At 41.2% G+C, this 25,835-nt stretch overlaps 1 protein-coding gene across 6 annotated transcripts in view; it reads right to left on the reverse strand.

Moving 5' to 3' along the window:
• The window catches only part of B73 (molybdopterin biosynthesis CNX1 protein / molybdenum cofactor biosynthesis enzyme CNX1 (CNX1)), a 450,203-nt gene that overhangs the window by 273,052 nt on the left and 151,316 nt on the right, over positions 1-25,835 (reverse strand). For all 6 annotated transcript variants that reach the window (XM_089424326.1, XM_089424321.1, XM_089424325.1 and 3 more), the window contains one exon: positions 5,819-5,949. In XM_089424326.1, coding sequence (XP_089280452.1) covers positions 5,819-5,949 — 131 coding nt within the window. The remainder of the gene's footprint in view (positions 1-5,818; positions 5,950-25,835) is intronic.

Consider the following 25,835-nt stretch of genomic DNA (forward strand, 5'->3'; position numbering starts at 1 on the left):
TGATTAGGCTATATAGATTTAAATTGGGAAGGCAGTGATGTAGATGGAAAGAGCACAACTGGTGGATGTTTTAGTTTGGGATCATCTATGATCTCATGGAAGAGCAGAAAACAAGATTCAGTTGCATTAACTAGTGTTGAAGCAGAATATATAGCAGCTAGTGAAGCTGGTAGAGAAGTTGTTTGGTTTAGAAAGTTGCTTTCAGATTTGTTTGAAGGACCGTTGGACCCTACCATTATACATTGTGACAACCAGAGTTGCATAAGGTTGACAGAAGACCCAATTTTTCATGCTAGGACAAAGCATATCAATAATAAGTATCACTATATTCGAAGCTTGGTACAGGATAGGGTCATGAAGCTACTGTACATCTCCACTGACGGATGGGTATCCGACATATTGACGAAGTCTCTTCCAAATAAGAAGCTTGAGTATTTGAGAAACAAGCTTGGACTTGTTGATATCTCCTCCCTAGTTGAGAGGGAGTGATGAGGAACTTTGTATTCTCCATGTGTCATGCAGTAGACCAGGACTAACAGTCATAAGTCTAGTGAAGGAACTGGGAGGGAGAATGGAGAATTCGATAAGCATCTAAGACCAAAACTTCTTGGGGATTGGGAATCCAAGATAGAAGTAGTCTCATGGACCGATACTCTTTGAGGATGAGGTAGGGCATCCAAGATAAGAGTAGTCGAAGAGGACCGATATTCTTTGAGGATTGGGAATCCAAGATAAGAATAGTCTTGGAAGGGCAAACCTAGTGAACATCCAGATGAGGTATGTGCCTTGAGAGGCTACGGTGATGGTGTCCATATGTATGTCTCTCGGCATTGTGCTCTAATCTATTGGAGAGTTAGAACAAGTTATTCAAGGCCTTGCTATATTGCAATTTTACAATGTTGGTTATGTTGTTGATGCTTGAAGATGGCTTATCAATCTGAACTCTTCTCATGAGAATATTTCAATTGGAGTATCCTTGTATCCTGTTGTGTAATTATGAATACCTCCCTAATTAAGAGGAGGTGTTGGAAAATGTCACTAGGTTCGTTCTTCATAATTATCTTTGTACTTGTATCAATATGTATTTATTGTAAAAATCAAAAAGAAGAAAAAGAAATTTATTATTATTATTATTATTGTTAATTTTAAATAACAATGGGTATGTTCTATGCTTAACAGCAATTTACTTCAATTTTCTTATTAGCCCAATATCAATTTCCATATTAGCAATCACATTAACATGACAGTAAATGCAAATAGAACATAAATAAAACAGTAGAAGACAAGCCAAGACAAGAGGACACAAGATATGGCACCAGCCAGGCACAAACCCCAATGTGGGGAAACCCTTTGATCAATTTTTCTTATTATTCTTCAAAAGTTCAGCAAAGGGAGAGAGTACAATATGCAATATTCACTTGCCCAATACAAGTGAAATCTGTCCAAACAAATAGTAGCCACAGAAAGCCCTAACCAAAAAGTCAACACTGCTCAACAGGGCAGAATTTGACCTCCAAAATAGCTCCGTCAAACCCAATCAACACAGCCTCCAACAACTATCCGAATCAACCCAAAACAGTTTCAAAAAACTCAATCAAATTTGGTCAACACAGGTCAACGCTGCAGTCAAACCCTTCTACAGTGAACATTGGTCAAACAGTACGGATTGCCTCAATTTTTGTGCCTAGAAATGCGGCCTGCCCAAAAATAAATTATCCCACCAAAATCGCAATCAAACAAGGTCAACATTGTTGGTCAAACGCTGGTCAAACTTCCCTGAAATTTGGTCAAAACTGAAACAGAGAATTTGTCTTCTTCTTCGTGTGTGTGGAGAGAGAGAGGAGCCCAAAAATCTGTACCGAATCAAATGAGGAGAGAGAGATGTATGAGAAGATGAGTGATGTCCAAATGAGGCAAAGGCACCTTCTATTTATATGCAAACGTTGAGGATAAATAGACGTGACTATTGGGCTTATGAGCCTACATTAGTTTGTTGGCCGACCCTAACAATTTGTACATAAACAAAATAAATTCATATTTCCATTTGTACATGTCAGAATGAGATGATCTTTAGATCAATCCTACACCTCTCGGAGAGAGGAATCCAATAAAAATATCAGTTGCATCATATGAGATGTCCAAGGTGGAGTTTGGCCCTAGTTGCCAAATTTAACAATTTTTCTAGTCAGAGCATGTTCTTCATGCTTCTAGGGTTTATTGAGTAAGAGGAAAATTTATGATGTGTCAAAGTCCAATTCAAACTATTTTGCAACAAAATAAAAATATTATTTTTGAGTCATAAATAGCCATTTTGTCCCACAAGACCAAGTCAGCCCTGCCTTGTCAAGTTGGCCTTGAAGAAGCTGAATTTGACCACATGGATGGCTACAAAAGGAAGAGATTTTGTCCTCATTTTCGCACTCACTCTCAAAAGTTCGATCTTTGAACTAGAAGAAGAAGAAAAGTAGCAAAGGTTAAAGAAGAAAGAGCAAGAAGCAAAGGAGAGAGAGAAAGCTGAAATTTCTTATTTTCTGCCCACACGTGCAAGAGTTCTGGGGCAATTCTACAAGCTTCAAGTCCGAAGTTGCAGATCCAAGTTGTAGGGAAGAAATTCTGAGTTTGACCATATTTGTTGAAGTTGGACCAGCATTAACTTTGTTGACTTTGACTTGTTTGCGAAAGGCTCTGAAAGAGGGCTGACTTGGGGCTTGTTGAGGTCTTGTTCTTGGTCTTTGGGTCTTGGATGTCTCACTTTGGTCTGATTCTATAAGAAGAGAAGTTGTTTGGGTTATGCCCTAGCTTGGAGCCTATATCTTGTGTTCTTTGTGTTCTTATGATCTTCATGCACTTTATGTTTTGGTAATTGCTTGATGAAGAAAAGCCAACAAACTCTCACAAGTAATTATCAAGAGGAATCAACCCTAATCTACAAGTACATTGATTTCTCAACACACAACAATGGTTCCTGAAATGAGATAAACCACAAAAACATGTATCCACTCTATTATTCCTTCGCAGTTACATACTTTAGTTTTAATTCTCCACTCTTTTAGATGATATGTTCAACTTTGCGAGAAGGCTTAGTAACTCTCCCACTAGTTGTAACCTGCATCCTCTAGACCCATTGACAATTTAGTCACCTATGGACGCTACTAAATTTTCAATTTCAATGCTAAAGAATGGTAGATATTGATCTGAAAATGGGGCACTTAGGCTTCTTTTCTAACTTACAAGAACCTCTCTCACTTCCAAAGCTTAATTATTCCCAAGTCTTTATGATTAACCAATGCGGAATTAAATATGTGCTTGAAAATAAGGTGCATGCTTATGGTTGTTTAAAACTGTCTATGTGCTGTAAATTGAGTTGCTTAAACTGATATAAAACATATAACAATGAAACTACGCAGCCATAAAACAAACACATAAGACAGCAATTTAATTAGGAGTTCAACCAAAACTCTTGGGCTACGTCTCCGTGAGCTCTAGTCAACTCGACTAGGCTCTCTAGGATTATGGTATAAGTCCTTTTACAAGCCCTTGGCTCAATTTCATTGGTTTACACCGAACACAATGGGTTTAGACAACATCTTATCCCTGGCTCTTGAAGCTCTCGGCTCTCGCTCTAGCTCTTGGCTCTAGCTCTAGCTCTAGCTCTGGCTCTTCGAATCTGGCTTCTTTGACTCTCTGCAACTTACAGCTCTCTGGCTTTTCACTTGACCTCCAAGTGACTCCCTCGGCTACTCGGCGCAATAGCTTTCGCTCTCTGCCCTCGGCTCTGCAACTACCTCCTTTAAGGTACTTTTCCAACTTTTCGGCTACCCCAGCCGTTTCTCTATGTTTCATTATCCCTCTGCGGCTCTGCGGCTTCTCTGCTCCCTGTCAGTTAGACTATCCATCTGGCTCTGCGGCTCCGTGGCTGCAAAATGCATCATTGCCTGTAAAAATGCCTGCTTCAGCGTTGCATGATGATCATGAGCGGTTACAGAAGGAATCGAGGCTGTTTCATAGGCAAAAACCCGAAAACTGAGAAAAACCCATTACACAGAGTTTTCTGGAAAAATACACTATCGAGCGGGTCTTTCAGACTTGAAATCCCATTCAATCGCCGCTAAATCCCTATCGGGTCCGCCATTAGGCAGTATATCGCATCAGATTAGTGTATCGGGCAAAATCCCAAATACACGGGAAAACACTGAAAAACCCGTTAAAATCCTTTTTATCGGACTTCAAAATTTATCGCATCCGCCCTATAATCACATCGAGTCCACCTTGGGTCGCTTTCACAGCTCCACCGTCGATCTGGGTGATCTCTGATCCAACAGTCATCATGCGATTTCGGGCAGCTTAAGGATATGGAGGTTACCCGCCCGAAAAGGCGGTTTTCCTCTCTCCTCCGCTAGCCACGCGTCGTTCATTGTATGGGATCGGGCGGAGCCGGCCCAATACCATTTACCGCTTGAGGCCCACCCGAAATCTGTCTTTACGGAACTCAAATTTTATAGATCGCGCGTATAATTCCCCTTCAGGTTCGCTTTATCGCTTTCCTTTGTATTTCGGTTTTTACACCGAAACGCGCTTATACACGGTAAAGTCCCTTTATGGCGGATCTCAAATGTTATCAAACTGCGCCTATATAGTCCATCGGGTCCGGCGTTATCGCCCCTTGTACATCGCTGTGATGCGACGTTGTGATGCGATAAATCGCAATCGCAAGTCGCACTGGCCCGAAAGTCCATCCTTTGCCTTGTGGCATCGTCGATGCCGATCCGCCGATATCGGCGATCAGAATATCGCATAATCGCAATCGCCAAGTCCGAGGTCTCGATATCGCATAAGAGCCTGTCTCCGACTCGATTGATCAGATCGGCCAATCAGGGGTCTCCTGCCTTCGGCCTAAGTCCTTCCCTTTTGCCTTTTTCCGATGCGATTTCCCTTTATAAGGGTTTTTTTGCCATTTGTAGGGGATTTTACCTCTTTTTTCAAAAAACAAAAGCATCTTCTTTCTACGATAACCTCTGCATCCTAAGTCCATTTTTGCCCATTCAAGTTGCAGTAGATTCAGAATGAAAAGATCTCTGCAATGGGGCTATGTCCACGAACTTCCTTGGACTTTCATTTTCCTCTGTGAAAAACACTTAGACTTAGGAGTCTATCCAAAATCCATTTTGGATCAGATATACGTTCCGTAACTTTTTCACAAATCCAAATTGCGTGTCACTATTAACCATCATAAATGTCTATTCATGATCTCTAATTTATAAGTTCCTGGACAACAATCTGCAGACCTGATTGTAGAATGTAACTTTTTCTTATCTTATTTGACTTTAGAGTTTAATTACTAATCTAGTATACATAAATACAAGGGTCGTTGTCCTCCTGTGCCTTCACACCTATTAGGATGCATTGTATCTAAGTCCTAATAGATGCTATGGGCCACTCTTGGACATGAACCTCTTTTGTCAACTAGATGCCTACCTCAATATGTCCCTATTTAACTAACCAATATTTCCCTCCTAACAACAGTCTTCTACAAGAAACAGTCATACCACGAAAGGGATTGATTGGTCAATCTTCATATTAAAGACGTTGTTTGCATTGCTTCAGACATTTCAGTTTAAGGAACTGCCTTCAATAATTAAAAGCATAGACAATACCAAAAGTTGTCTCGTGAATTAATAATTAGGAGGCCATTTTAGGGTAGCATGCATCAAGCCTTACTAGCCACTGAATAAACTTCATCGCATTTTCTTTCACTCTATTCTTCTGTGAATAAATGTTTAGTAATAGTGCCTGTTTTCCATGTCTGCCAAGATCTTACCACGGGACGAATGTCCTGGCCTTTATAGGCTCCAGTCAAAATTCTTATTCTCTTCATTCCTTCTGGGTTTTCTTCAATTTGTTGAGTATTTTCTACTTGCACCACAGCATCTGCACCCTCTGGTACTGGTCCTGCAAAGGAGGAGAAAGTATGATGAATAATTTTCAGTATGATGACAGTTCCAAAAGTAGGACATGTGGCTTATGAAGCAGAAATATATTTTTCAGTTCATTGGCCAATTACATTAACCATACTAATGTTTCTTATCAAAAAATAAAGTAGATATATGTTACATCTTATCCCAGAAAGGCAAATTGCATGTGAAAAAAAGGCATTTATAGAGGAAGTGGCAGGTACACATGGAAGTAGGGACATGTTATTTATATATTTGATATAGTTACTAGGTATCAGATAGGAGAAATAGTGTCAAACAAAAAACAAATACAAAACAGGAAGCCATTAATAGGGTACAAGAAGAACAGGAAAAGAACCAAAAAGACGCAAGAAATATGGAAATGCTGCTACAGCTGTCTTTCAACTAAGATGTCAAATGTTGAGTGGGATAGCCACTTGGCCTGGTTGGGCAAGGTACTTTTGCAACCTACCCACTGGTTATGTGACACTACATAGTAGATCTAGTGTGGACATCAAGAAGAGCATCATCAGGAAGGGGAGAATGAAAATACTGAATTGTTGCCTCTGGATGTGTGACTCGGACTGCTTCCTGCAAGTGAAGTGGCTCATAGAGCTTTAGCTGATTGACATTCACCACATCATGGGTTGTATGCACTACCTCAGATTAGCCCCCTGTTTGCTGATGAGATGGACTAGATAACTGAAGCTAATAGCCTAAAAGCTTCCACAAGATTTCCAAAAGTGACTAAGAAATCTAGAGTCATGATTGATCATTGGAAACAATGACTGATGTTAATCCAAACTGATGTCTTGCACAATTGTGGGATGCAAGTTTATGAGCCAAGGAATATCTTTGGTAAAGAAACTAGCATTGGTTAAGAGTGATTTCTAGCTAGGAGGAGTTGGTGGCTATGGTTTTCATTGTTTCCCTAGTGATGATTTCGAAAGCTTGAACCAGCTTGTGACAAGTAGTGCGTATGTACATGCACATCATTTCTTATAAACTCATGAAGTGCTTCAGCTGTCCAATGGTTGTGTACTTGCAGATTGAATTTTCAGCTTGTGTTGGCTTCTTGATGGAGTAAATCCCAGCATTTGTTGCTCATGCTAATTTCACATAAAAATAGGGCTAAAATTGGTAAGATATTTAATATATACCTTGACGATAAGAGGGCATATTTACTGCTGTAAAATCTGCTGTAATAAAGTTATGTACGCATGAAAAATGTGCCCTAATGGCTGTAGCTTGTTGACATTGAAGCACATTTGTTTGGTGTTTTCTCTCCTGAGCTGCCTAGTGATTTGGACTAAAGTGAATTGAAATATTTGTTGTCTTTCACTGCTGTAATTCAATATTTCAAATCAGCCCTGTTGCACAGGAAAGCGGAAGTACCAACTTTTTTCAACAAGGATTGGATCACATATCAGCAGTCCATGTGTCATGGTCATCCCATTCTGCAAGTTAATATTATAAATGATCTTAGTAAAAACTTGAGTCTATTAACAACCTAGGTAAGCATATAATTTGATGACCAATTCCATCCTACGAGGTTTTTTAACCTCACTGATTACCAATGTTTTTCAACATGGCTAATTAGAAGAGTTTTTTCCCTCCATCTTAAACCCCGAAGCTAGGGTGAAATTTATTGTCGGATTATTAGGTGAGTCCTAGTGTTTTAGTCGAGTCTGATATAAAAGTGGCTTGGAAATAATTTAAGCTAATTGGCTTCATAATTTTATTACAAATCATTTGGTTTAATAAATCATATTGAGTCACAAATGGGTTATGCATCTTGAGGGTTTAAGACAAATGTGTATTCACACTTTGAGTCTTGTATATGAAAAATCATATGTATTAGAGTGTTGGAAAAATAATTAAATCCCCTCATGTGTAAATTAATTAATTTTTCTGGCAAACTAAAATTTAATCCTAAACCAGAAAATTAATTAATTAGAGTCAAATTAAATTGTCTTAGGAAATAAATTCTCCAAATGGAAAAATTTGTGGGTCTTGAAAGAATCAATTTTTAAAGGTCCTCCACCAAGGGAAAATTGTATATTTCAAGAAAATTTGGACCCTTGGACCTTGGTTGTTAAGTCAAAGTCAAATTTTTTAGGCAATTAACTCAAAATAATTAATTTTGAGCTAAATAAAATGGAATTAAATGATAAACTCGAAAATTCCTCAAAAATAAAAAATCAAAGGCCAAGATTAAAAGATCTTGAAATGTTTATCAACGGCCAAGATTATTTTGACCAGGATCAAAGAAACTAGCTGTTATTTTTCCATTAGGAGGATTTATCTATAAATTAGAAAGCCAGTTGAATCTCTAGTCATCTTGATCTCTGGCTAGAATTGTTGCTAGAGCATTTTGTAAATTATTTTCCCGCTGGGAACTATTTTTCTACTATAATCAAAGACTTTGGGGTACAACTTGAGGTGTTCTTGTTCGTTGATCTGTGGTATGTATTGACTGCGGGCTTCCTATGTGGTGCTTTACTTGATATATTTTGAGATAATACATAGTGTTTGCAGGTACTCAATCATTGGTCTCCAAGTTCACAGACTGTGAGCAAGGATCATTTTGCTTGGATTCCTAGTTTCTATATAGTGGATTAAATCTTTGTTAGGGCTATAGTGAGCAAGAAAAAATATTTTCTCAAAATTTATTTAAAACCCATGTACAATTTGTAAAATAATTTTGTAATTTTAAGCATAAATTATTTTTCTAACTTGGGTTGGGGTTTTAGATCTTTTTTGTATATATTTGGGGTTTTGGAATTTTTATTTTCATTTTTGCGGTTGGATCGAGGGATCAAGTGAAAGAAGAGCTAGATCTAGGCCCTTGAGGGTAAGATCTAGTCTCTAGACAATTTTGCAAGGACATTTACTGAAGATTTGATAGCAAAACTCAGATCCAAAAGAGAAAAAAAAGTTTGAGACGCGACTTTTCAATTTTTGGCCTCTTCTTGCCATTTCAACCCCCGATCTATCATTTCAGCTCTTTTATCCCCACAAATTCGTCTCCCTTAGCCTTGTTCTTTTATTCTTGGCCTCCTTTCCCATAGAATTGACCTGAAACCCTAATATGAAGTCTTAAGGCTAAATACTTGGTGGTTTTGCAAGCTTAAGGTCTCAAAATTCATATTTTGCAAGCGGCAACGTGATCCCAAAGTTTCAATGATTTTCAACGGTGAGATCTTCAAGACCTTGGGTCTAGGGTTTGACCTCTAAACCCTTGTTTTGCTTCAATTTTATTACAGCAGTCAAATCATTAATATCTAAGCCCTAAAATCATATTTTAATTGGTCAAAATCGATTAAAATTGCAAGATCTAAATTTTCACAAGTTTTGGCCACTTAGGCATCTTTGATTTGACCTAGATCTAACATTTTAGCTTGCTGGAATTTACTGCATAACTGTGAAATTCAAGTCTAAAATATTTCTAAAGCATATACATGATGAGGGTCAAAAAATTTGAATTTTCAGTTTCCAACAAAAACTTACCATTTTTAGACATTTTAGGTATAGCATATTCAGTATTTTTAGCTTGTTGATCTATGACTAATTTACTGTTGTAATAAATTTATTAGTTCTAAAATTTCTAAATCACATATCCTAAAAAAACCCTAAAAAATGAAAATTTTGAGTTCTACTGCATTTTTTCTATTTTTTGGCATATTGACCATCTATTTTTAGCATCTTTAGCTTGTTGATCTGTGATTGTTCACTACTGTAATTTTAAAATCAGATCTAAAATATCACTTAATACACCATCATAAAGTGTGCTAAAGAAACTCATTTACATTGTTGGTCAAATTGGAGATTTTATGTTTCATGTGTTGGGCAAAATTTTATCATTTGAAGTGTTCTTCTCACTGTTGTCATAGCATTGGTAAGGTCTGAATTTTCTGAGTTATTATCGCTAATATAAATTGTCATAAATCTGAAATTGGCTTATCTTATCTTGCTCTCAAAGATTGTTTAACTTTGCACTCAAAATCTGAGTTTAATCTTGTTGATAAATAGAGTTGATTTGGGCTTCTAAATTTTGGCATAATATCTTCTGTTAATAATCATTGGTGGATAAAGTTGGTTACTTGAAATTTACACTTGTATCTCTTAGCACTTATCTTGTTTAAGATTGCATCACAATATTTTTAAGTACTCTTGCATTAAGATAAATCTCACATAAAGTACTTAAATAACTTAAACAATCTTAATTCAAGATAGTCTCACCCATAATCTCTTGCATAAGCATACTAGATTTAGATTGCATTAATAATTTACCTCCTAGCATAAGCTAGATTGATAGAGATATAAGCCAACGCTTCTCATTCAGCTTGGGGGGCCTCGACAACTCTTTGGTGGTTAACACGGTGACCTTGCAGTCGTCAGAGCCACAGTCTCTGCAGCGCTGGAGACATCGGGTAATATGAGCACAACAGAATGTATCGTTAATCAGGCCCTAGCCTGCTTCCTGTTGGCCTCCTTCCCACAACTTACCTTGGAGTCCAACGTCAAAATAGTTAAAGGATGGTAACATCTAAATTAGTCATTTAATTAAAAATAACCAAGATCTTTGCATCACACATAGGTCATAGGTTTGCATTTAATTAAAAATAACCAATATCTTTGCATCACATATAGGTCATAGGTTTGCATATCATTCAGGATAGTCAATCAGCTTAAGCAGCGGGTGTCCATCCGGTCATATGGTTTCATTTTACTATAAGCAAGATTTGTGACTCCATTAAGGCACTAGTCTCGTACTTTAAAATTTAATATAATCAATAATCTTGCTCGAATTTAACCAATTGGCTAGGCCACTCATCCATGTCTCCCAAAACAAGTTGGTTTCCAACTTGTTTTCCTTCATCTCATTTCATAGGGACTACCACCCATAGCCTATTGTTGGGAGACAGCTAGAACGGAGTGGGCGGGGATCATAATGATAGCCCTTGTCCTAAGCATTGTCGCAGTGCCTGTACAACCCAGGCGACAACATTTTTTGACATCGTTACCGGGGATAAGCTTGTCTTGTTGCTAAGGTTAACGACAATCTCATTATTAATCTCTCATTTCCAATTTAGCCCGTCAAGCGACACAACATTTTTTGGTGCCGTTGTCGGGGACCAGTTTATTGGACCTTGGTGTTGACGACATTCTCATTAATCTTTATAATCCTCTAAATTTTCATCTTCTTGACACCGCATTCACTAATCTCCTTATCGCCTTATTCACTCCTCTATTTGCAATTTAGCACCTAGACATTTGAGTCAGTTTCCTGTTTGGGTGACGACTCCACTGTTTCATCCATTCACAAAGGCTTACATTAGAAAGAATCTCAATAGCTTGCTTAACCCTGCTCCCAGCGCTGGGTTAAACAAATTATATTCTAGTAAACATTCATTTTTCTCAAACAGGAAGCCTTCCTTGATATCCACCTGCTTTCCCTGACTAACTTTTCAGTTTTTTGCCTTCTGGATTTTGGAGACAGATTCATGTTCAAGTGGTGACTCCACTTCTTTCGTTTTTGCAAGAATTTCTGCTAGAGGTTCGCTCCTTGTGGATCTCTTGATTTTCTTGAACAGGGATCTCTCTCTGACATCCATTAGCTTCCCTTTCCCCTTAAGCAGGTCATCATGAATGACCTATCTGTCCCTTTTCATTGTACTAACACTCACGGTTATCCTCATGACCCTCTAGAAGAGGAAGACGAGATTAAAGAATTAATAGAGATTGTTAAAAGTATGCAAGTTAAGACGAATAATCAATTCACTAATATGCAAAATCTCATAAAGAAGATACAAGAGAACGAATTACACCATGTTAGTGATAAAGAAGCACCATATTGTAGATATTGTAATCATTGTCATGATGAATCCACTTGTGCCATAGAAAGAAGATTCTTCGATAGTGGAAAGGCAAGAACCAGTAGCCAAATTAATCATTTTGTCGACAAAAAAGAAAATGATAAGCATCTTGTTGAGGAATTAACTTAGATGATCAAACACATGCAGTCTAGTCAAGCAAAATTAATACCAGATCATGCCAGAGAAATGATTTCCAGGGGAAACAGGTCACAGGCAATGGAAGTTGCACAATATAATCAAAGGATCAACTTTCAGAACATGGTGGATACCATAGAATAGGAACATGTTGAGCAGCTAAGTTCCATAAAAGCAAATCTTAAGAAAGAAATGAAATCTATTCAAGAAGATCATTATAGAATGATAAAGGACATGGAAGTTAATCAAATATCTCTTAAGAACAGGTTATTAGCTAGAGAAGAAAAGCATACTGAGGAGTTGAAAACCATGGAAACTAATCATTCTAATCAAATGATCACCATGGAGGAAAATCATGACAAGGAAATCATCGCTATTAAGGATAAGCATTCCAATCAAATGAATGACATTGAGGATAGGCTATGTTATCACTTCGTAAATCCCTTTAGGCTAAGGAAAGGGCCACAAAGGTAACCACAAATCGCTCTAGGCTAGAAAACTGGCCTTTCTAACCAGAGGGGGCTCCCTCAACTGATGAAAACTAAAGATTTGACTCTATAGCATACAGGGACCAATTTTGGGAGTATTTGGATTTTGATAAAGAAAGTGGTAGAGGGTTTCTACGAAAAGCTATTAACAATACGAGTGATCTTTCTATTGTAACATGCTAATGTATCTCCAACCACCTTCATATATGGAGGCTTAATTCGTAGAGTTTTCGGAATGAATAGCGAAATTGCCTTATCAAAAAGGTTGAGTATCAAGACATTTATCAAAGAGCAGAAATAACAACATTTATCATTGCAGCTCAAATTGATGACCATCAAGAAGAAAAGACAGAATTTTAAAGGCATACATACTTCATTTGCAACTGAAATATACTTGGTTCAGTCATACATGAGCATATAAGATGAATTCAAATATAACTGTCCCCTACACCTTTAAACACAGTATGAGGAAAATAGATAAGAGAAAAGGCACATAAACTAAGAGAAAAACATATTCCAAAAACATTCATACCATAAGAATCTCCATAAATCGACTGGAATCCCTTTAACATTTAGGCATGTTCATTAAAACCAAACCACAAACATGACAGTAGTAATTCCTCTAGCAATTGGGAAAACCAACAACAACCTTCTTTGTCTTCATTTATCAAAATATATAGTAGAGACATGGAGGAAAATCATTTCAAGTTCACTACATCTTCGATCCCATAAAGGATCGATTCAAAACTGGGAAAAGATAGTAAACTGTTGTTTTTTCCATGCTTTTCATCCAAACATAAAGCATAAAGCATAAAGCATCCTTTTGTCTTTTTGAAAGAAAAAACAACCTAATTAAATACAAATTATCTTAAAAAGGTCTTCGGACTGATAAAACTGACTGAAATAGAAAAAAGTCTAAAAGTTGCTTTTGTGACTGCTAAAAACCCTGCGCGGTAGGTGCACAGTGCTCAAATCTTCATGCTTCTAGAACCGACAAATGGCAAGCAACTGGGGTGGTGAGATGGCTACCGTATGTACTCCACGCCAGCACCTTCAAAACCTAACAGGTAGCTATCGTACTGTGTACATGAAATGGTCAAACCATGGGCTGCGTAGTGAGTGCGCAGCGCCTACGTAGCGAAAAAGTTGCAATTATTCCTTGAATTCTCTTCATTGCTCTTGAACGTTGTCATGACACTATTATGTTGATCATATCAACCTTAACATATTAATACATCAGAAAATTAAAACAAAACTTGAGAATAAAAAGGAAATCCTAATCATTTTCTTTTCCTCTTGCTTGATAATTCGCTGCTAGAAGCTTTGACGCTAGGAGTCTTTGTTAATTTTTGGCAACAATGGTATGTTCTATGCTTTAGAGCAATTTTACTTCAATTTCTTTATTAGCCCGATATCAATATTCAAATTAGCAATCACATCAACATGATAGTAAAATGAAAATAGAACATAAACATAAACAGTAGAAGACAAGCCAAGACAAGAGGACACAAGATGTGGCACCAGCCAGGGACAAACCCCAATGTGGGGAAACCCTTGATCAATTCTTCTTATATTCTTCAATAGTTCAACAAAGAGAGATAGTACAATTTACAAATATGATAATTTATGACAGCAGCAAAAAGCCCTAACCAGAAAAGTCAACACTAGTCAACAGGGCAGAATTCTTCCTCTATTCAGCTCGGTCAAACCCAGTCAACTTCAGCCTCCAAGAGCAAGTGTAATCAGCCGAAAACAGTCCAAAAAAGTCCAGTCAAAACCGATCAACGAAAGTCAACCTTGCAGCCAACCCTAGTATAGTCAACACTGGTCAAAGGAGAGGTCAGATTGCCTCTGTTTTAGTGCCCAGATCTGTGGCCTGCTAGAACAGAGATGCCTCACCCAAACCGAAGTCAAAACAGTCAACGCTTGACGTCAACTCAATCAAACAGCCTCGCTGCAGCTCGGTCAACGCAGTCAACAGAAATTTGTCCTCCTTTCCTTCGCACGTGTGACAGAGAAGAATGCCCAGAAATGCGTACCCAATCACAAGAGGAGAGAGAGACATGTGAGATGAGACGATGGTGAAAATGACTTGAGGTCTTCTTTTATATGCAACGTTAAGGATGAGTTGAGGGTTTGAATGCCTGTTTTGCTAGCTTGCCGACCATGACAATTTGTCCATAATATAAACAAATTCACATCTTTATTTGTACATGTCAGAATTAGATGATCTTTAGATCAATCCTACACCTCTCGGAGAGAGGAATCCAAGAAAAATATCAATTGTCCTAAATAAGATGACCCATGTGCAGTTTGGCCCTAGTTGCCAATTTTTACACTCCCTCTCAAATAGGGAGAACTCCATCTGCTAATCCATCTGTCAGTTGGTACTATCTCTGCCATCAATGCACTACTTTGCTTAACTATGAAGAAGAAGAAGCGATCGAGAATGTATCATACCATTCCCTACTGACCCGAAGTCGGTCCCAATCAAAGGAGAGTGTGTCATACCACTCTTACTGACCCAAAGTCAGTTCCAATCAAAAGAGAGTGTCTCATACCACTCTTATTGACCTGAAGTCAATTCTAATTGATCCCAGATCACTATTGGTCATCCTAGCATAGGGAGTACAATAGTACACGATGCGTCCATCGGTAGTACTATGGTCCCTATCCTCATTTCCCTAGTCATTGGCCAGATGAGAGGTACTTACCATGAGTCCCACACTACATGGGTAGGATGTGTCAGCGGGAGAAGGATGAACCACTCATCCTGCGTAGATGTCGCCATGGGGTATCATAGGAAAAGGCTGAACCACTCACCCTGTATACAGCAAACCACTAGGGAAAAGCTGAACCACTCGTCCTGCCTAGATGTCGCCATGGGGTATCACAGGGGAAGGTTGAACCACTCACCCTGTATATAGCAAACCACCAGGGGAAGGTTGAACCACTCACCCTATGGTTGTTCATCGCTCCAAGAAGTACCCCAAGCCCCCCGAAGATCCCAAAGCTCAATGTCCATATCATACAGGACCCTCATAACAGGGGCTTTGATGAGCCCCAATTTTTGGTACAATTTGGGCTCATATTGGCCTACTTACCTTGCTCAACCATTCATATTTTACCACTTATGCATTCATTTCTTAGTATATTCGTGTTGTTTGTAGGAAGAAGGGCAGGCATTATATCTATGTGACTAATACATGATGATTTCAGGTTCTTAACATTAAAGAGAACAAAAGACCACGCAAAAGGAGACAAGGAGACAGCAAAGGTGACATTGCGGGTTCATAGGGAGGTTGTCCACAGTCTTGATGACCCTCCTCGTGATTTTCACCTTCACTCCGAGCTCTAACAGCTCTCCCCACCGAGCTTAAAGGCAGCCAACACGTTCTACAGGATCAGCAGTTTTACAGCAGTTTGACTTTCAGTTGGACAGCCAAGCTCCACGAATGGAGGAAGCCAGCTTGATCTTCATTTTGTATAAATATGAAGGCCGTAGCCTTTGTTAGGAGCTTTTTGAACTTTTGGACTGATATTGTAATTTTTGAGCATAGCTCGGTGTTTGTTTTTGTAAGCCAGTTTTGGCATGACATTAGACTTTTGATTATGAATAAAGGCAAGCAGATTTGGATCTAATTCTGAGCTTTTAAGGGAGCTATAGCTCTCAGGTTAGGGCCCAACCTGAGAGCAATAGATCTCCTCTTCTTGTAGTGTTATTTACCTTTCTTTCCAGCACTTTGTTTACTTGTTTTGATATGCATTTCAAGAACACAGTTTGCTGATTTGATTTCTTTAATAGGATTGAGTAGGATTGGTTTATGATTAAATTACTTTCAGCTGTTTAGATTCGGATAGGAGTTTTGTAATCCACTGGAGCTCCAAGAAAAGGTTGTTAGAGATCACTGCCATCTCTGTTTAGGGATTGGGGTGCAGTCTATACCAACCACCAAAAAAACGCAGTCTTTTCTACCTTCATGCAAGCTGCAACACAGTCGGTTTAATCGTGGATCCTTCCATGCACTTTTGCTCTTGAGCCATACTTCGTCATTGCAATTCCATGCACGACTTTTCTTCATGATTTACATCACTGTTTATTGATTTAATAGCACAGGTAGCACTGGTTAATGAATTCTCGTTTTTGGTGCAAGACATAAGTCATTTGTTTTATTTACACTGCTCCATATCATTCTACTCCCTTCTTCTTCTTCTTAACCTCTCCTCAAGCCACCTACTCGACCTCTGTTCAGCTCGTTTACCTTCCAACTCATCCATTGCCACGTAGCTTCATCTTTTTGACCTTTCGTTGCTGCCATCCTTCTATCCACCAACCAACTCCGTGCACTCTCTCTCCATCTTGTTCCTCTGCCCCTGAGCCATCACAAGTTCCATCTCCACCTTACCTATCCACCCAAACCGTTCCATCACTTCACCATCACCCAAAACTTCCACTTACAGCACATCCTGTAGAAGTTAGCAGACTTCCTGTAGAATTCCTTAGTTTCCTGTAGGATCCCCTGCAGACATCCTGTAGAAGCCTGCAAACTTGGTTGCCGAGCATCTGAACGGTGTAGACTTCTGTGGACTGATGCTAGGGACCCTCTGGGACCTCCCCTAGCCATCCTGACCTTTCCCAAGCTTTCTCTCCCTTCGCACCACCTCTGCACAGCCAAACCCTAATAAGGAACAAATTCATAATCACTCCATCCACTTAAGCAAAAATACAAAAACAATGTTCTTTTTCATATAAGTAGTTTGAGTTCATGCATTTCACATCATTAGAAGTAATGGCATCAGTTGTAGACATTTGCACTCTCACTATTGCACCATAGAGGTTAAACTAGTCAGATTAGGGTTTACTAGGGTTTCCATGCTTTGGTTAGCTTTCAGTTCATTGTTGCAAAGTAGATCAATTCCCCTTGAGATAGCCTTCGTCCATCATTTAGAAAGCTTCTTCTGAGAGCATATAGAAGTTGGCTTGAGCCCTAGCGGACTTGTGCCAGCTGACCAAGTGACAGCTGCGACAAGAGCTAGTACTTGTGCATACAGCACCGTCGCTTCCAAGTTTGTACGAACTACCGGGTTGATAAAATTAGAGATAGGAAGCCCCAGGAGTTGTAGCATTATTGCTACAATACTGGAGCCCACCATCTTTTTGGCGCCGTTGCCGGGGAAGCGTCAGAGTATTAGTAATTGTTGCTTTTCTTCTATTTTCTTACTCTTGCCTTCTGCTAAGTAGTTTATTTCATTTCCATTCTGCAAAAGTAGCATAGACATTTCCTGCTTTCATAGATTAGCATTTCCTGCTTTCATAGATCAGCATTTCATTTCTACAAGCGTAGACTAGCATTTCCATTCCTGCAATTTCACTTGAGCAAAGTAGATTAGTTCTTTCCTGCTTTCAGTTTAATTCTGCATCTTTATAGTTAGTTGTAGATCAATCTGTTTCAGTTTTGCAGGTACCAAAAAGAAAAAAAGAAAAACAATCAAAAAAGAAAGTCTTTTCCATTTCATGCCTCGTAGGAACCAAGATAAATCAGGCAAATTCCTACCCAACATCCCCACCACATCACTGAGTCACCCTTCTCTCTTCTTTGGTGACAGTGACCCAGAAGAACCTATAGGTGAACATCCCGAGATATACAAAGATCCTATAGTAGAAGAAGAGTTAGAGACCACTCCACCTGAAGCTATGGCTGACAATAGAAGAGAAGATGAGAGAATAGAAGGTGCCTTCCCCATCCGAGAGACCAATGGAGAGATGAAAATGAAGAACATTAGCCCCTCCGCCTTACCTCACTTCCATGGACTGACTACTGAAGATCTTGATACCTTCCTGTTTGAGTTTGCTGTCCTTTGTAGAACCTATGACTATACTGAAGATGAACAAAAGCTGAAACTCTTCCCTTCAACTCTTAAGGATGCAGCATTACGCTGGTTCATGGGCTTACCTGGGAATAGTATCACCACTTGGGCTCAGATGCAGCAAGCTTTCAATACCAAGTACAGGGATTATTGTAGGTCTAAGGAAACCAAGGGAGAAATCTTTCGGATGACCATGGGAAATGATGAATCCTTAGAGGATTATGAGGAGAGGTTCCAACTAAGCTATAAGCGGGCCAGGTGCACACTTGACCCTGAATCCCTCAAGTTGGTCCTGCTCCGAGGAGTCCCTGAAGACCTCTTAGATACCCTTCACATGTTAGCTGGGGGGGACATTTACCAACTGCCTTATGAGGACATCAAGACTGTGTTTAGAAACCACTCCAGGGCAGCTCGGAAATGAGGTAGGGGAAACCTCCTCGCAACTAGTGTCCCTTTCTCCAAACATGAGCTTGCAAATCAATTAGAAGATCTCAAGAGTGAGGTGAGACAGACCATTGCCATGCAACTGGACACATTCAGAATCCAGCAGAAGAAAGAAGAAGCTGAGAGAGCCTTGGCTGTCTTCTGCCCTAGGTGCACAAGGAGACACCCTAAGAACGAATGCCCATTGCATTCGGTTGAAGTATGTTTCGTTTGTGAGGAGGACCATCCCACAAATCAGTGTCCATCCTTACCTGGGTTTAAAGCCATGTACCAAGGGACAGAAGCTCCCACTGAACCTCTCTATTACCTCAACCAAAGGAGGCCACAAGGATCTAGACCTTATCAGCAGGGAATCCAAGGGGCACCTCAAGCTTATTACAACCCCAACCAATCGACTCCTATGCCTTCCTGGGGTCCCCCTGCTCATCCTTCCTGGTCCATGCCTCCTCCATGGTCTTATCCACCTTAGTACCCTACTCAACCTACTTCTCATTCATATCATTCACATGCCCAGCCACAGCCTCAGTGGAATGCACCTCAGTCGGGGTGGAGGCCCCAGTACAACACTCCTCCTGCCATTTTGCCTCCACCACCGGTTCAACCTCAGCCATTACCTCCTGCTCCTCCAAGGCAACCTCAAATGCCTGCTCAACCGAACCCGAACCCCAACAATAGACAGGCCCAGCAGGTATACACTGGGGAAACCTCATGCCCTACCTATGCTGTGGAGATCCAGAAGATCAAACTTCGATCTGGAAAGACTCTACCAGATCGCCAACCTCCTCCCCCAGAGGATGAGGAAGATAAACAGGAAAGTGAACCAAAGGCTATTCCACCATTTCCTGAGAGACTAACAGCCACCACACAACCCAACCCAGAGGAGGATGAGCTTCTGGGTGAGCTCAAGCAGTTGTGTGTAAAAATACCACTTCTCCAAGCCATCAAGGATGTGCCAATATACAACAAACTGGTTAAGGAAAAGTGTTTCAAACACCCAGGCAGGCGGAAGAAAGATGCTTCAACCATCAATGTCATAGGACAACTGTCTGACCTTATGTTAGGACAAGTCATCTGCCCAAAGTACCTAGATCCTGGAAGTCCTGTAGTAGATGTCCACATCAATGGCACCATCATACCTCACACCTTGATCGATCTGGGGGCTGCCATTAATGTGATGACCAGGGATACCATGCTCAAACTCAATCTTCAGGGTTCCTTGAGGAAGACCTCGACAGTACTGCAATTAGCAGATCGCTCCACTGTGACTCCCGAAGGGATTGTGGAGGATGTCTTGGTCTCTATCGACTCTTGGGAATATCCTGCAGATTTCTTGGTTCTGCAACCCAAGGCAAAGCTTACTGGATATCCTCTCATTTTGGGAAGGCCTTGGTTAGCCACTGCAGATGCTTACATAAGTTGTCGTGCAGGCAATATGACCATCAAAAATGGTCCTATGTCCAAGCAGCTAGTCCTATACCCTCCTGCCCAACCCTCCTTAAAGCATGACTTACAACTCTGGTTAGAGGAAGGAGAGGAAGACGAGGTGTACTCAGCACCTCTGTGCACCTTAGAGACCACTAGAAGAGACCCCCCAACCGAGGATGACTTGATTGAGACCTTGATCCGGAATCCACCTTCCAGTACACTATCCTTAGAGAAATTGGTGGAGGATGCCCAAGCTAGCACTTTAGTGGATCTTTGTACAACCAACCCTGTCACTCCCAGAGTCAAGAATGTGGAGTTCGGCCCTGAGAGAACGTTGAAGATCAGCTCCTCCCTATCTCCTTCCCAGGAAAAGGAGCTGTGTAGCCTGTTGGCCAGTCACCTAGATGCTTTTGCTTGGAGCTATAAGGAGATGAAAGGAGTCCATCCTTCGGTTTGTACCCATCACATATACATCAAAGAGGATTGTAAGCCGGTTAGGCAACCCCAGAGGAGAATGAATCCAGCCCTTAAGGACATTGTCAAGGAAGAATTGCAAAAACTGTTGGATGCCGGATTCATCTACCCCATCTTAGATAGTGAATGGGTGTCCCCTCTGGTGTTGGTTCCCAAGAAAAATGGGAAATGGAGAATCTGTGTGGACTACCGAGAACTGAACAAAGCTACCAAGAAAGACCATTTCCCTCTACCTTTCATAGATCAAGTGTTGGATGGACTGGCAGGAAAGAAGTTCTTCTCTTTCCTGGATGGGTTTAGCGGATACAACCAAATCCAAATCAGCCCGGAAGACCAAGATAAGACCACCTTCACTTGCCCTTGGGGTACCTTTGCCTACCGAGTCCTTCCCTTTGGGCTATGCAATGCTCCTGCTACCTTCCAGAGAGCTGTTTTGAGCATCTTCTCGGAGCTGGTCCATGATGCAGTGGAAATCTATATGGATGACTTCACTCCTTATGGGGCCAACTTTCAGGAAGCATTGTCCAATCTGGGAAAAGTCCTAACCAAATGCATCGAGATGAACTTGTCCCTTAGTCCTGAAAAATGTGAATTCCTAATGACTGAAGGGACCGTGCTAGGCCATACCATTTCTTGCCAAGGGTTGCAGGTGGATCCTAACAAAATTGCTCTCATCAAGAAGGTTCCACCTCCTCAAAAGGTAAGGGATGTTCGGAGTTTCTTGGGATTAGCAAAATACTACCGGAGATTCATTAAAGATTTCAGCAAGCTAGCCTCGCCATTGTTTGGCCTGTTGGCAAAAGATGTGGAGTTTAAATGGACTGACGATTGTCAGAGGGCTTTAAATGAATTGAAGGACAGGTTGGTGTCAGCCCCAATCCTGAGAGGTCCAAACTGGGCCCTACCTTTCCACATCCACACTGATGCCTCGAACAAAGCCATAGGTGCAGCTTTAGGACAGGTTGAGCAAAAACTTCCATATGCCATTTACTTTGTTAGCAAAAACTTGTCCAAAGCTGAGCTGAATTACACTGTAACCGAGAAAGAATTCTTGGCTGTGGTCCATGCACTGAACAAGTTCCGACATTATATTACTGGTTATCAAACCTTTGTACATACAGACCATGCTGCAATTAGATATTTAATGAATAAACCAGATGTGAATGCTCGTATTATTAGATGGTTACTTTTATTGCAGCAGTTTGATTTGACCATTGTTGACAAACCAGGTAGAGAAAATGTTGTTGCTGACTTTTTATCTAGATTGGATTTGTCTGCAGATGAGGATGGAACGGTGGATGACCAGATGCCCGATGAACATCTGTTTGCTATTTCAGTACTCTCTCCATGGTTTGCTGATATAGCAAACTACCTTGTTTCAGCACAGTTCCCTCCGCACCTATCTTCCAGAGAGAAGAGCAGAATCATCAGAAAAAGTGCCTCATTTACTTGGATCGGGGGCAATCTGTTCAAGCTTGGCCCCGATCAGATCTTAAGGCGTTGTGTAAGGGAGGAGGAAGTCTTTGATATCCTCCTCACTTGTCATGATGGGCCTTGTGGAGGACATTTTGCAGCAAAGAGAACTGCCTTCAAGATCCTGCAGGCAGGCTACTATTGGCCCACACTTCATCAAGATGTCAGAAGATATGTCAGTCAGTGTGACCAATGCCAAAGAATGGGGAAACCAACCCAAAGGGATGAGATGCCTCTCCAACCTCAGGTGACTCTTGAGCCATTTGAGAAGTGGGGTATGGACTTTGTGGGCCCAATCAACCCTCCTTCGAGGCAAAGGTCTTACATCATTGTGTGCACTGACTACCTGACAAAGTGGGCAGAGACCAAAGCAATCAAAGCAGCAACAGAAGAAAAGGTGGCCGAGTTCCTAAGAGAAAACATCTTCTATAAGTTTGGCTATCCAAGAGAGCTGGTCACCGATCAAGGGAGCCAGTTCACCTCCAACCTGGTTGAAGATCTACTAGCTCATCACAAGATCAAGCATAGGACTTCCACCCCCTATCACCCTCAAGCAAATGGGCAGGTGGAAGTCACCAATAGAGCATTAGAAGGGATCTTGACTAAGGTGGTGAGCAGCAGCAGAAAGGACTGGGCAGATCGCCTGGTTGAAGCCACATGGGCTTACAACACCACTTGGAAGACCACCACCGGCTTCACACCTTATGAGCTGGTCTATGGGAAGAAAGCTTTGCTGTCCATTGAGTTTGAATACAACACTTTGAGGATGGCAGCTCAGCTGGACCTAGATCTCAGCCATGCACAACAAGAAAGGCTATTGCAGCTGAATGGCCTGGATGAGCACCGAATGCAGGCCCTCCTTCACTCAAAAGTGGTTCAACTTCAGAGAAAGGTGTGGCATGACCAACATCTCCATGACAAGCAATTTCAGCCGAGAGATTGGGCTTTGTTGTATGACTCCAGATACAAAGATTTCAAGGGGAAGCTGAGAACCAGATGGCTAGGGCCATATTCAGTGGAAAAATGTCATGACAATGGATCTGTGCTTATTAGGACCATTGATGAGGAAGCCATCCCCATGCTTGTCAATGGGCATCGATTGAAGATCTACAGGAAGCCTCCCTCAAGACAAGAGTTCATCAAAACTATGGAGAAGGCAGTGTTGGTCATAGAGAAGGGTTCTGCCTCTGCTTTGGGCATACCCTGAAGAATCTAAAAAAAAATAATAATAATAAAGATCCTTGGGTGAAAACCTTTCTGAGGCGCCCAAGGCAGGTGGTAGGGGTGAAAACCTCATTGAGGCGCCCCTACTGTCTTTTCAAAAAAAAAAAAAAAAAAAGATTGGAAAAAGATCCTTGAGTGAAAACCTCTTTGAGGCGCTTAAGGCAGATGGCAAGGGTGAAAACCTCAATGAGGCGCCCCTATTATCTTTCAAAAAAACAAAAGAGAAAAAACAAAAAAACAAAAGAAAAACAAGGTCAGTAGATTCATTATGTAAAATTGCATGCAGGTGTTCTATGGAGGAGAGGAAGCCTCTCAACTCAAAGCCAAGGGTCCTCATCATGCAGCCAGGACACCTCACCAGCACCTCCTCCAAGAATCCTCATTTTCTCCAAGGTATGTGCAATTTTATTACAGCTTGAGTCTTCTACAGGAAGACGCAGATTTTCTACAGGAAAATGCAGAGCTTCTACAGGAAGATGCAGATCTGCTACAGGAAGGTGCAGACTCTCTACAGGAACGCATCATTTCTACAGGAAGCGCTGTATTTCTACAGGAAGCTTCCTGTAGAAGCTCAGAACGGGCCAGAATTCATTTCATGAGGAGATCTAACGGCTAAGGATCGGTTTGGACGCATGCATGCCACTGTTGTCAACCATGCACATTGCTGTTATCTTGTTCCACCATCCTTGTCGACATGCAACAAAATACCTGCACCAGCAAAGCAGATCGATGAGTCTCGAGGAAAAGCAAATTGTAAATGGAAAAAGCGCTAGAGATCTCACACCATATTCATCACAGTCAGCCCGAAGCTCCGAGAGCATGATCGTGAGGCCATCCATCGTCGTGCAGCATGCACCCAAGGAGGAAGAACTGTTCCAAGACATCCCACGGGAGTCCTGTAACAGTTAAGCCTGCTGGAGTGGATACCATTCACCGCGCAGGCCATATGAAGTGAAATGTGGGCGCATGCAACTGAAGCATCCCATCCATCGACAGCAGCTCATGAACATGGACCTCTGGGCCTGTGTAAGTTCGCCAACAGCAGGTAAATCGACTCATCAGCGTCCAAAGAGCCGAAACATCGTGTGCAGCCACGCAGGTAAGTGTCTCGACCCTTCCATCAGATTGCATGAATGTTACTTTGATTGATTGCTTAAGTGTAAAGGTGAATGGGTTGAGCAGCAGTATGGTCAGTTGGTCGACCACGTCGGCCAGTCAATAGTCTATTTGGATGTATGGGTGGCGGCCGTGACAAAAAGAATGGGCAGCACGCACGTGAGAGAAATCCCGTCGAGAAAACGAGTTCAACAGAAGGGGCGGCGGCAGATCCGCGGGAATTGATGCGGCAGCAAGTGAACGCACAGTTGAATGATGGGGTGACGTCACCCAACGGTCCGGCGGGGACAGCTCACCCCTGCGCCACGGATTCCGCCGAATTCAAAATCTAATCGGCTAGATTGCATTCATGCATTTGGCAACCACCGGTTTGAACTCGAGCGGCCATCCTGATCCTTCTGCAGTGTGATACGCCGAGCCTTTGGCTATCAGAGCGATTGAGAAGCACACCCAAGGCGCAGACCGACTGCAGTCTCTCCCAAAAATCGCGCGCTGCATTCTACAGGAACGTTGTCATTCTACAGGGACGCTGCATGCTACAGGAACGCAGTTTTCTACAGGAAAGCGGGTGCCTCACGTAAAAAGGTGGCCAATTAAAGAGGTAACCCTGAACTCTTCATGCAACTGGTTAATTAAAGGTGGCAGAATTGTCGTCCACAGTCTGGTCATAGAGAAACGGTGAAATTGTTGTCTGTTGTGCCTATATTGTCATTCTACAGGATGTCGAGTAATTAAACTGTGTTAAGTCCTCAGGGATAAGTTTTGTGGGTTATGTGCATGACATTCTACGCTCTGTCTCAGTAAACCAAAATCTCTTCCACAATCACCACCTCTGGTTAAGAAACTTGTTTTATCATGCCGGGTGGTTTTATAAGACGAGAACCCACTGATTCAACCGAATTAAGGGAAAACCAGGAAGTGGTAGAGCTCTTCACACGGGTTCAATGGATATCTTTTTGTGACAAATTGCAGGGGTACGATGATGAAGTGGCAGAAGAATTTTTGCAGGCTCTGAAGCCGAAATCCAAGACACTGGCCACAGTGAACTTCAGAGGTCTAAGCATCAAGCTCACCCCGCAATATATCAGTCGGATTACTGAACTTCCGATGGGTTTGCCATGGGATAAGGAAGAAAGAAAGTTGAGCCAGCAAGCCAAGAAAGAATTCTTTCCACCTGAGGAGGAATTCTCAGAGGACAAAAATGGGGTGCGAAGAACCAACTTGCTGCCACCATGGAATGAAGTCAGCTTGCAAATCATGAAATATATAACTTGTGAAGGCCGTTTTAGCATCGTGTATGCATATCACTTTCGGTTGCTCACTAAATTGAGGCACCGGATTGATCTTCCTGTAGAACA

Source organism: Pinus tabuliformis, chromosome 4_2, assembly GCF_031772625.1.
Source record: "Pinus tabuliformis cultivar Carrire ecotype Pingquan chromosome 4_2, CPIR1, whole genome shotgun sequence".
NCBI lineage: Eukaryota > Viridiplantae > Streptophyta > Pinopsida > Pinales > Pinaceae > Pinus > Pinus tabuliformis.